This window comes from Arachis stenosperma, chromosome 2, assembly GCF_014773155.1.
Source record: "Arachis stenosperma cultivar V10309 chromosome 2, arast.V10309.gnm1.PFL2, whole genome shotgun sequence".
NCBI lineage: Eukaryota > Viridiplantae > Streptophyta > Magnoliopsida > Fabales > Fabaceae > Arachis > Arachis stenosperma.
The window spans coordinates 93,665,428-93,678,505 of record NC_080378.1 but is presented as its reverse complement, the minus strand read 5'-3'; the positions used below and the strand labels follow the sequence as shown (position 1 = coordinate 93,678,505).

Sequence of the window (13,078 nt, the reverse complement as noted above, 5' to 3'; positions counted from 1 at the left end):
GAATTGTATAGGGAAGGACCCAATTGGGTCGAAATTTGAATTTGACCACGTAAGATAGCGGTTGCAGCATCCAACATGGCAATGGACTGCTATGTCGTCACTGCAATTGCTGACTCATCACAAAGGAATCCAAGGACTATTATAGTATCCCAAGTTCAATCTAAAATACCACTATAATAAAATTAGAATCTAAAGAACCAAATCGAATAACGAAATGAATCACAGGACTACTATAAGGATTTTCTCCAAAGAATACGTAGGGCAAAGAACAAAATTTTAGATCTTCGAATAAATGGCCGTGGCTCACTTAGTCCACGAGATGTTTTTCGCAAATTCGCAATTGATAAACTTAAAAACAATTTGTAGACCAATTCAAACCTATCTCAGACTAATATTGACTAATGATTAATCAGAATTCAATGTGTAACCAAGATTTCTTGCATCTGTGTGGCTAAGCTAAAGAGGCTTATTAGATATCCACCTAACGAACATGGCAAAACCTTCGTCCGGCTTGGTCTCTGGAGCTGTATGCCCTGCACCCTGCAATTAAATAAGGTGAAAAAAAAAATAAATTAGACAACTTCTCAAATAAAAAAAAAACTTAAATTGGTTAGATTTCATAATAATAATTAAAAAGTAAGCTTGATATTTAGATAATGTGAAAATGTAATAACTTGAGTTTGTAATTAAAAATGTAATATACATCAAGAATACAATCATAATGATAAAATTAATCAAATATCAAATTAAAAAAACATAGGAGAATACTAGATGAATGCCACATCAGCATGATACATCATCATTGTTACGTCAGAGACACATGGCAACACACTCGAGTGACTTGTGGTTTGCTAGAATGGACCACTCAGCAAACACTTTTTGGCAACAAGAAGTGATAAGAGCTTGGCTGCCATGTGGCAACATCTTAAGGATGTATTCACAAGAAACTGGACCCATTAGATTTAGAAAGATCGTCCAAATAATTTGGATTTGGATCCTCTAAAGTTTGAGTTTCACTTTAGAGAGTAAAGTGTGATCTCTCACCATTGATTTCATAATAACTATAATACTATAATAGAATTCATAATCGTAATAATAACTCAAGAATAAACTTCATTTTCAAATACTTAGAAAAAGAATTTTCTATTTATAGGACAAAAATATAATCTAATAATAATAGACCTAGTATCAAACTAAATATATATAAATTCAATGTAAAATATATTTAGATACTATCTTAATCTATAATATCCTAAATGTATTCTAAATAAATCATGAGCACTTATAAACTATGATACAAGAGTTTAATTTGTTCTTACTCTTATAGTTGCAAATGTCATTTGATTCGAGTAAGTCCTCGTGTATCTGCATGAAAGAAAAATTTGTCATAATAAAGATCTGGAGGCTTGCTTTCTTAAGTAGCATTTGTTTTTAGATACTAGGATTAACACTAAGGACTAAGACTTAGTATTGTGTTTGGTGGCTAGAGACTGAAACTAAAATTTTAATCCTAAGATACAAAGGTTCAGTCCCTTCAATATCTCCATAAAGTGAAGACACAAAGACTGAAATTTTCGGAGATGGAAACTAAAATTTTAATAACATTTCTTCTAAAAAATATCCTTATTTAACTTTACAAATTCTAAATCTATCCTTAATCTCCATATTTATCTAACGCTAAACATAATACTAAGACATAACTCAATCTACTACATTTTACACCAAATACAATGCAAAGACTAATTTAGTCTCTGTTTTTCAATATCAGTCTCGTTTCCAAACACAGCTTTATAGCTAGTGTGCTTGATAAAAGCTATAAAATATTAAATTGAACAGTAAAAAAAGTTAAACTATGATTGATAGATTTTTTTGGTATTTGCTTCCTAATATATCTATTTCTTTCATGTTGTATAAAAGTTTCATAGCATACCCTGCAACTTGGTCATTTAAATACCATGGCCTCCAATCATCTACAATGGAGTAATTTAGAGACCTTATCCATCGTTGAGTCGACGAGAAAGGAACTACTGCATCGTGATCCCCACTGTCAAGATAACATCAATGGTGACACAAAATCAGCTATGAAAGAAAACAAAAAGCACAGTTTTCAGACAAATAGGAACGGATTTAGAATGCAGTAATCTTCTTCACCTGTATATCAAGGAAGGGTAGCCTTTTGCACTTAGATTCGCATGAAACGGAACGCTGCTACGGATGTCAGATACATAATCGTCACTATAGCACCGGTTCCATTTCCCTATAGTTCCCTGCAGAACATTGATATACGATTTCAAGGTTAATGAAACAAGTATTGTAAAACAGTAATTAATAAAAAGTGGCGATACAAACATTGAAACAGCAATAACTAATAAAAAGGATTACACTAGTAGAAGATAATTAATTAATGGTGAAAACCCATGTGCAGTTGTCTTGATATAAAGTTAATAATTGAAAACCATTAGATAATTTAACAAAGTTTGACTAAATTGTCATCTAATGATTTTTAAATATCTAATTGAAAACCTTAATTAATACTTTATTAGAATTTTAAACCAGAAAATAATACAAACCTCGCGAATATGCAGTGCCTTACGGACAGCAGGGTCATTCATCCATTCCGTACCAAGGAAGAAACCATAAATCTACAAGAAGTAAAAAAAACAAGGTTCAGATCATATTTTGAAAACACTTTGGCCAAAATATGTATGAAACTATCAACCATGATAAGTCTATACCAAAATTCAGCCACCAAATCAATCACTTGTATAGAATAAATATTAATACAAAACTACATTAAAATAATTAAACTACACACCTATTTATAGTGACTGATTTTTAGTGTGCACATAATGTTTTTTATGAAATTATACAAGATATGCAAAAGAAAGTTACTTGGCAGCGCATATCCGGCACTGTGACCGGAGAACTCAAAGGTGCCTTTATCTTCTGAGCCAGAGATCTCCTGGGGTTCTGTCTTGTTCCTTTGATATTCTCATCAACACAATATATCTCCAAAATGTTGTACAACTCAATATTTTCAAGAAGCTGGAAAAGATAAGAAACAATGAAAGTTTTACCCATATGGTGAACAAATTCCGAACAAGAAAGACTAGAAAGAAGTAAATAAATAAAGATCATATAGTAAAATTAAGGGTAGTCATCATCATCACTTGCCTCATGATAGTACTGCATGTCATTTAGACAAAATTTGTTTGTAGAATCCACATTTATAATGTTGCCATGACAAGTTTTTTTCAAGGACTGTATCCATAGATAATAAACATGTTAGAATCATTGGCATTTCATTCTAGTAACCAATTTCATTGAATGCTTGAAGAAAAATATTACTACCCTGTAGAGTTCATCAGAAATAAGCCCCATTCCGTGAACATATGGGATCCGATCATTATCTTCTAATCCTGATGTTAGTGGATTTCCTAGTATATATCCCTGTAAAGTTTAAGAACAATTTAGGCTTCATGGTTCATAGTTCAAAGAGCAAAAATGCAATTTCTTAACTCTTGTTAGTAGTGAAAACATAGGCAGAGGAACTGTTTACAAACCTGGAGATTTATCCGGGGTTCGAGACCTCTTTCATTTCCTGTTAGTTAAGGAAATATAATATCAGTTAGTTGTGATCCTTTGTTGACGCATACAATAACAGTAAGTTTAATTATGACTATGTATGAATCAAACTTTGTAGAGAAGAAATAGGACCCAAATTTTGCAAAATTTTGCAAGGCATGAAGATATTTGCTATTGATTCTAAAACATATGCATCATACACAATGATAATTAGTAATTCATTACCATCAGCGATCTCTTGAGTAATAGGAGGAACAGGAATGCCGGAGTACGAATCAGCTGCCATGTAGAACTTATTTGAAAGAAATTCCGGGTTCTCAGCAAGCCACTACAAAGATTAAGACAAAAAATACCATACCTTATTACTACATTATCAAAGTTTTATATCACACTCTGTATGTTGGAAGTGACATGTTCATAAGCATTGTGACTTTACCTTTCTAATAAATCGATGGGTTTGGTGAACAAACTTCCAGTCACTTCGATGGGGAAGGACATTTTTGGCGTAAGAGAATCCAGTTCCCATTGGCAAATCCACAAAAATAATGTTAGCCACCTGAGAAAAAAGAAAAACCATGAAGATAGCAGAAAAACAGTTTATTACAACCACAACCTAAAATAAATAGTCTTATTACTACTAAACAAACCAAATAATTATTGAGGACGAATAGTTACCTTTGTCCATGACTGTGGCCTCGGGATGAGCTTAGGCAAGCTCCCATCAAATTCCTCAATTTTGAATTTCATTGGACCTGCAATTTCGCATTTTTCTTAGGAAAACAAATTTCACAACCTTGGCTTCCAATTTCCTGCAAAATGATTCTACAGGGTTGAAAAGTCTATGCCAAAAGTGGACTATATAACCTTTCCTTTTTTTGTTAACATTTATCCGTCCGCAAGACTCGAACATGAGACCTTGCTCAAGAGGAACAAGCATTGGTGAATGGACTATAATTTGATTTTACCCAAGGTTGTAAAAATGAATCGCTGAACTAGTGAAGAGTTTAATTAAATATAATAAAATATATATTTATGTATAAATTATATATTTTACACCAGTTAACCGTTAAAAAATTGGCTCGGTTTAACCAATTTATACTTTTTTTTTCTACGATTTGCTTGTAACTGGTTTTTTGTTATGAACTAACTCGGTTTGATAACCAATTTTTGACTAACCTAGTGAACCAGTCGGTTCGATTCGGTTTCATAACCTTGGATTTTACTCGAAATGAAACTTAGATTCAAAATCCAGTAACATTTATGCTAAAATGAGAAAAATGAAGTCTTGTAAATGCTGTATTATACTTCGATACTTTCAAACTTGTGCTTCAATCTCAAACATTAGCTCGTTTTTATAAATAAAACCGGCAAGAAGTGCCATTTAGCACATTGTTTTAAAGAACAGATTAAGGAAATAAAATGTGATAAAAACTGAAGTGCAGTCAACTTCGAGCGATGTTGATAACCGAAAATCGTTAGATAAAAATTTAGTCAAATCAGTCAAATCATTTAACTGTTCTTAGCTATCAACTTCACGTAACTTCACGTGAAGTTGACTCCAGATGAGTTTTCACCATAAAATGGGGGTAAATTTAATCAAATGTTATGAAATAGAATTGAAGATCACCTATTTGATAAACAAGGCCAGAAAATGAAGAACAACCGGGGCCACCAGTGAGCCATAGCAAAAGAGGGTCATTCTTAGGATCATTCTCTGACTTAATAAAATAGTAGAAAGCTTGCATGTCATCATCTGAATCCCCCAACCCAATATACCTGTAATAAAAATAATAACTTTTCCTCAGATCCAAACATTGTTCGTTAAAATTGCTGCATGGAATTGGAAAAATATACTAAAAGAAAATGTTGAATAATACATGTTTCTGATTGTTTTCAGATATCTTTCTACTTCATTTGTTATTCAAAAGAATGTTTAGTAAGATTTTGAGAACGACAGGTGATACGATAATAATGAACGTACCCGGTTTCAAGATGAAAGGGAAGGGGTCCATCATAACCAGGAAGGTTTTCAACTTTTGCACCAATACCTTCAATCTCAGATGGTAGAAACTGCAAGAAAAGTGTGAGTGTGAGTGTGAATGCAAGAAGCAGCACTTGATTATTAGAAGCCATGGCTGCTACTACTTTGAGTCACTTTACTTCTTCTCTGTATTCGGTGTCTTCCATGAGTTATAAAGATGAATGCATTCACGGAATCCCACCTGCTACCAAAGTACCAATTGCTTTATAATAAATTATTATTATTATTATTGTTCAGTAAGACTATATGCAACCAGCTTGGTGGTCATTTTCAACCACCCCCCCCCCCCCCCCCAAAAAAAACAATTGATCACATGACTCGTTTATTTCATGTTATTTTGAGATCTGGTGGAATAAAGATGTTTAAAATATTTTTTAATAATTAAAATTTAATATATATAATTATTAAATTATATTATTCTTATCAAAATTAAATCTGATAAATTAATTTAACTAAAAAATCGATAAATTATATTTTAAACTAATTTAAATTAATATTTTTAATAAAAAATAACTAAAATATTATTGTTATTATTATTATTATTATTTGAAAATCTTTTATTTTAATTTTTTTTTTTTGTGTTTTCATAGGATTAGAATTTAAAATTTTTAAAACTAAAAAAATATATATATATATAAATATTTTAATTATTTTTTATAATAAAATTATTGTAGTCATTTTTTATAAAAAATATTAATTTAAACTAGTTAAATATTTTGTTTACTAATTTTTTTATTAAATTAATTTATTTTATTATATAATTTTTGACAAAAATAATACAATTTAATTAATTATATATATTAATTTTTAATTATTAAAAAATATCTTTAAAATAATATTGTAAATGTATTTATCTAAGTGACTCTTTTTTAAGTTATTTTAAATAAAAAAATTTATAAAATATAAATAAAAAGATAAAAAAATCTTTTAAAAATCACACGCACAAAAAATGACATTATATATGTACGTTTCTGTTTCACTCGTTTAGTGCTCAATGTTTGGTTCAAATTCCTATTTTAAACTTCTAAAATTTCAAATGGGATAAATGTTGTTTTATCATTATATTTAGAGTGAATATTCAATCCAGCCTCTAACAATTATTTTGAAAGGACTACAAAATTTTTAATAAAAAAATATTCAATTCCATTCCTGATCTTTTTTTTTTTAGATTGATTAATCCCTATGCAAAAAAAATAACATTGACCTTTTTGAACTAATCAGTCTCATAAAAGAAAAACTCAGAGACCAAATTGAATATTTTTTTAGGTTTAATTACTCTGTTGGTTCCTATAATTTTGCCAAATTTTTAATTAGGTCTCTACACTTTTTTTCTTTTTAATTAAATCTCTGAACCAATATTTTTTGTCAATTATGTCCCTCTTAACAATAAACGTTACAAAAAAACGTTAAAAAAATAAATTTACCATTATACCCATTATTTATTGTTAACACTCACTCATCTCGCCGTACAATTGCCTGATCTTACCCGACCCAACCCACAATTTCTCTCTGTTGTATCCCCCAATCTCTGCCCTTAAGGTTTCCGCTTCCTCTCCCTCCCTCATCGATACTGTGGTTCACGCCGCCATGAACCCTGTCTTCTCTTTTAATGGCACCACCTTCAATAGCAAACTTTTTCTCTTTCAACTTTTCATTAGTAGCAATCACATTTTGACACTCAAAGTTGGTATATGCAATTTCCTACATCATATGGCAGTCTATGTGTGATGTGAGGCATTTTGTCTAGACCAATACTTTTTCTAGGAGATAAGAAGTTTGGCGATAAAGAAATAGAAATTGAAAAATTGTTGTTTATTATTCCAGGAGGATGATTTATGTTCTTGAAGGGAGTTGTTGTGCTCAATAAACAAACAACTATGGTCAAAAATTAAAAATCCTTCACAATATATAGGAGCATTTCGTATGTTATTTAGCCATGGCATCAGTTTTTTTTTTTTCTGACTTGAGGTTCCATCCTTGGAATGAACCTTCATACTTATGCACCTTCTCTTGTAAGAAGTTAATATACTCAATGACCTACATATACTTGATTAATGTGAATGTGAATGCACCTCTAGCAAAAAAGATGTTTTGTCCCTCTTTTGGTCACTATGAAATTAACTCTCGTAGTATCTGAAATCTGCATTCTAAATTATTAATTTTCCTCATCTTCTACTGAATGTTTTGACCTTGGAGTGTTTGGCTTTTGATAAGTACTCTTTCCATCAATTTTCACTCTCAAACTAGCAAAGATCAAGATACTATGAAGGAATGACAAAATTGAGAGGAGTGAGGATGGAATCGGAGAGGATGGAGGGGTGCAGCAGAAGTAGGAGAAGTGAAGGTGGAGGGAGAGACGGGAGCAAAGGAGGGAGATGGAGAGGAAGAGGCAAGGTTAATTTTGTCTTTATGAAAATAGGAGGAGAGAGATAATTAAAGATTTAAAAAAAATTAGAGTATCTTTAATTTAGGAATAGAATATTCTGTTAAATTAAACTTTTTGTCACGGTAAGGACCTAATTGAAAAAAAAATATTGATTTAGGAATTCAATTAAAAAAAAAAAAGTGTAGGAACCTAATTAAAAATTTGACAAAACTATAGGGATCAACAGTGTAATTAAACATTTTTTTTTATCAAAGACCTCGTTGTTTTTTAAAATAATTGTTAGGAGCCGTTTAGAATTTTTCTCTTACATTTAACATGATTAACCTATGATATCTAGGATACGACAGAATACGAAATATATTTACACAGAAATTTTAAAATTTTATAAGATATAGATATATATATAAATAAAATATAAAATCTTTTTTTTTTTTAAATTGTATTGATATTTTAATATTTTATTGATATTAAAATATAAATTAATTTGTAATTTTTTATTATCTTATTTTAATTTTATAAAATATTTAAAAAAATTTTAATAAATAATAATATATATTATTTTTTAATTTATTTTAAAAATATATGTTAAAAAAATTAAAAATACTAATACGTGATAATATTTAAGTATATCCAAATATATCTGAAGATGATTTTTTATTTTTTATTAAAATATTATTAAATACAATAAACATACATATCGAATAAGTGCTAATAAATATTACATTTAAAATATATTTAATACATAGATACAATAACTCAATAAAATATTCATAGGTTACGGTAACCAATTAAAGAAAAGAGTGAGATGAATGTCAATTCTTCTGCCTCGCATTCTCGCAATCACAAAAAGTGTAACGATAAAAGATAAAAAATAGACAATAAAATAATATATGATTTGTGAACAAGTGAAAACGAGATGATAGGTAATGACTTTTATTTTTTATTTATATTTTTAGAGCGAACATTCAAATTAATTTTTAAAGAATTTAATATTTGTTCTCTGAACAAATTTTTATCATTTAGAATTTTTTGATAATTATTTTTGGTCAGATAAATTAATTTATTTATTATTTTAAAAAAATTAATTTATTTTATAATAATATTTTAGAAACTCCATAATATTATAATAAAATTTTATAAAGATTTAATTATTCAATATATATTTATATGAAAATTTTAATTAAAAACGACAGAATAATTAATTTGTTTGACAAATAAATAAAAATTTGTTAAAATATAAAGTGTCTATATAAATTTATTAGATATCAAATTGTGTGCGTGTGTTTGTGTGTTTTTTTTTTTTTTGTCATTATAAAGGTAGAATAGCTTTCACTAGCTAGCTAAATAGTAACCTATCCTGTTCTGTGCTCATTGGTACCATAACACACTTTTTAGAGTAATGCACAGTAATTTTTGTGATTATTAGTCATCAATTAGTCATTAATAATAATTTGATGGTATGAAATTGGTGTGAAATTTTATCCAATGACTCACCTTTTTTTGCTGGTTACATATTGGCCAAAATTCAATAGAATTACTGGCGCCCTAGACTTTTCCCACTTGTTATTATTATTATTATCCTTCAATTATTATGAACAAAATTATTTTCAAAAAATAACTATTATTTTTTATTCCATACACGGAACAATGTGTCCATGAGTTTTTTTATTTAAATAAAATAAATTAATTATTTAGTCGATTAAATATATTTTTAAAATTGTCGTTTTGAACATTTAATACCGTGCTCACAGCCGGTGCTCATTGGTACCATAATACACTTATTATTATTATTATTATTATTATTATTATAAACAAAATTATTTTCAAAAAATAATTTATTATTTTTTATTCTGTACATGGAACAATGTGTCCATGAGTTTTTTTATTTAAATGAAATAAATTAATTATTTAGTCGATTAAATATATTTTTAAAATTTTGTCGTTTTAAATATTTAGAAATAATTTTATTGGCATAAAGAGTAAAATTATAGATTACGAAGTTTGTGAAGTTACTAGTAGCAAGAACCAGGAATAATAAAAAGCATGCGATTGTGTTTTGCTGCCAGCGAAATCGAAAGTACTCGTATTATTTAATTGAGTATTGTTAGTGTTAAATTGTTATTTATATAGTTCATAAGTGAATAAAATATTCTGTATTGTAGTATTGTCTAGACTAATAAATACACCAATAATTACACCATTATATATATATATCACATATACAGTACAATAATAGCAGATTGAATTCATTCCAATTAGTTTCACTGTTCTTGGATTCAATATGATATCAGACGCTATCTTTTTTTCTCTCACCTTTCGCTTTTTTTCTCCTTCAATTTTCTTTCATGTCCTTCATTTCCTCTGATTCTTTCTCTTCTTCTTCCATTTCTTTTCTTCCTCACACTCAGAACTCTCCCAATAAAGTTGATGAGAGCCTAATTTCTCCAGATCAAACTTCATTATTTGAAGAAGTTAGGGTTCTGATCACGAGATCGAGTGTGAGAGACCGTTCTTTACTCAAGAATAAGTTTATCCATGGCAGATCCATTTTTCTTATCCTCTGCGGACCAACTAGGACTCACTCTGGTTACTCAACAACTCACCGAAGAGAATTATAACTCATGGAGTAGAGCCATGAAAAAGGCCCTCAACGCTAAGCGTAAGCTTGGATTCATCAATGGTTCAGTATTGCGTCCAGATCCTGAACCTGATGCCGAGCAATTCGAGACTTGGCAATGTGCGAATGACATAGTTAGCACCTGGATTCTCAATTCGGTCTCCAAAGAAATTGCAACATCCCTGGTTTATACTGATTATGCTGAAGAGCTGTGGAATGATCTCAAAAAAAGGTTTTAACATGGCAATAGTCTAAGAATTTTCGAACTCAAGCGAGACTTATTGAACTTGCGTCAAGGTTCGATGACGGTTTCATAATACTTCACAAAAATAAAAGTTCTTTGGGAAGAACTCAACTCATATCGTTCAATCCCTTGCGATTGTGCTGATTTGCGGCCGATGCAAGCTTTTCTCCAAGACGAGTACGTACACTGTTTCCTAATGGGCTTAGATGATTTCTATGCTCAGATTCGAGGACAGATTCTATTGATGGAGCCTCTACCATCAATCAACAATGTCCTATCCCTAGTGGTCCAAGAAGAGAAGCATAGGGCGATTGGTGCTCCCTCACCCCAACTCAACTCGCTTTCCTTGCAAGAAATCAGCATGTGCCTCCACAGTCTGGAAGAGGAAGAGGAAATGCAAAAAGGATAGGTCTCTCTGTTCTCACTGTGGTATTTTCGGTCACACAATTGATAAGTGCTTCAAGTTTCATGGTTTTTCACCCAACTATAATAGAGACAGAGTGTAACACCCTACCATACAGAGTCTTATGCTTAAGTCATAATTCAGAGATGGCAAGGTATTACGACCTCTAAAATAAAAATTTAGTACGTATAGTAGTATGAATGATTGATTATAACTAGGAGCCTTTGTAGAAAAAGGGGTAAACAAAAACCGCAACTCAAAAGCGCAACACTCCGATCGTTAACGTAACGAACAAGGATAAACCAACGCGAGATTGTATATATACAAAGGAGTGTCAAAAACAGGAATATCAAGACTCAAGATCCGGCTGCGAAGATAACCGGTCCGAGCATAGCAATATATACATATGATAAAATAAGGAAAACCCCAAAGGAAACCCAAAGGGACACAAATACATAAAACCTATTCTCCAAAATCTCCCAAAAGAGGAGTCATCACAGTTTGTATTATTTAATGGAGATAAAAGTATCTAAACAAAACATATAAACCAAAACATAGCCCCGAGAACAAAGGATCGTAGCAAATCTAGAAGTCTCCAGCATGCCTCAGCGGGAAACCTCACGTCCTGCATCTGAAAAACCACAAAATCCGCATGGGTGAGAACCAGAGGTCCCCAGCATGGTAACAGCTTCCACATATATAATACATAATAATGGAGGAAAGCCAAAGGCAATCCTAGAACTTCCTCCAGATAATATCAAGCTTATAAACAAGCTAAACTGTATAAGGGCATCTGACTAAAGATTCTTCAGTCTAACTAATACTTCCCTTTCCAATTCCTTCAAACCTCCCAACCACCAGCAGGAGTATATTATAGCAAACACAGTTATATCAGACAAAGAATATACAAATAGGAGCAGTTAAGACATTTAGACAATTAGCAAGTAATATGCGGTCAAATAGGCAATCTCAAACAATTCACATAGTATGCATATGATGAATGCCTGTCCCTAGTGGCCGATGATATCATCTTGTCGGTTATAGAGCCAACCCGACAAGTCCTGGTCGCTAACCATTGGACTGTCCCTCTGTCGCGCATCCCCAACTCGAGTTATACTCGTTATAAACTTGATCATAAACATGATCCATATCCATCACCCTCACTGGTGAATATTTCGGGGGCGAGCTCATCCGGGTCTTTCACAGTGCCCGACCACACTTACGACATAGGGTCACCAGAGTATCAAGTCTCAACCTGGAGCACGTGGTGGCTAGCCACTGCTACTACCCAGGGAAACTCGTATCTCAGATAGTGAAAGTGCAATTCACAATTATCAATAATTCAGCATAAACATGCATGAATCCTCATCCATGGATCAACATCCATATCAGCCATCCGGCTCACGGTTCAGTCCAGAACCAGCCAATATTCATAGCATACACAGCTATTCCGGCTCACGGTTAAATCCATAACCAGCCAATATTCATAGCATACACAGCTATTCCGGCTCACGGTTAAATCCATAACCAGCCATCTCATTAACAATTACAGCCTTTCGGCCCATGGCATAACAAGCACTTCCACCACCATCCTCCGCATCTCACATAATCATCTTGATCCTCATTGATCATTCATTTTTCCCTTGCTTCACTCGCAAGTTACCTCATTCACTAGCCCCTCTCTAATAGCTAGGCATGTCATAATGATTTAAGACATAAATGGTGAGATCGGAGGCTTAGAAGTATGAGATTTGGCTTTTAAAACTCAAAAATCAACTTTGGGATGAAAACAGGGCCACGCG

The 13,078-nt window shown here is 31.4% G+C and overlaps 1 protein-coding gene across 2 annotated transcripts; it reads right to left on the bottom strand.

Moving 5' to 3' along the window:
* Positions 1-212: 212 nt before the first annotated feature.
* On the bottom strand, positions 213-5,851 carry LOC130961361 (serine carboxypeptidase-like 11). 2 transcript variants are annotated; one of them, XM_057887205.1, is made up of 15 exons: positions 5,746-5,851; positions 5,567-5,655; positions 5,213-5,361; positions 4,261-4,337; positions 4,022-4,141; positions 3,811-3,913; positions 3,564-3,601; positions 3,352-3,450; positions 3,175-3,261; positions 2,893-3,045; positions 2,571-2,642; positions 2,152-2,267; positions 1,931-2,044; positions 1,320-1,365; positions 213-540 (listed from the first exon to the last, which is right to left on the bottom strand). In XM_057887205.1, the coding sequence occupies exons 1-15, from the start codon at positions 5,770-5,772 to the stop codon at positions 457-459; spliced, it is 1,374 nt and encodes a 457-aa protein (XP_057743188.1). In that variant the 5' UTR covers positions 5,773-5,851; the 3' UTR covers positions 213-456. The 2 variants fall into 2 exon arrangements, with proteins under 2 accessions (XP_057743188.1, XP_057743187.1); XM_057887204.1 differs by having other exon boundaries at positions 5,567-5,824.
* Between the last annotated feature and the right edge of the window lie 7,227 nt (positions 5,852-13,078).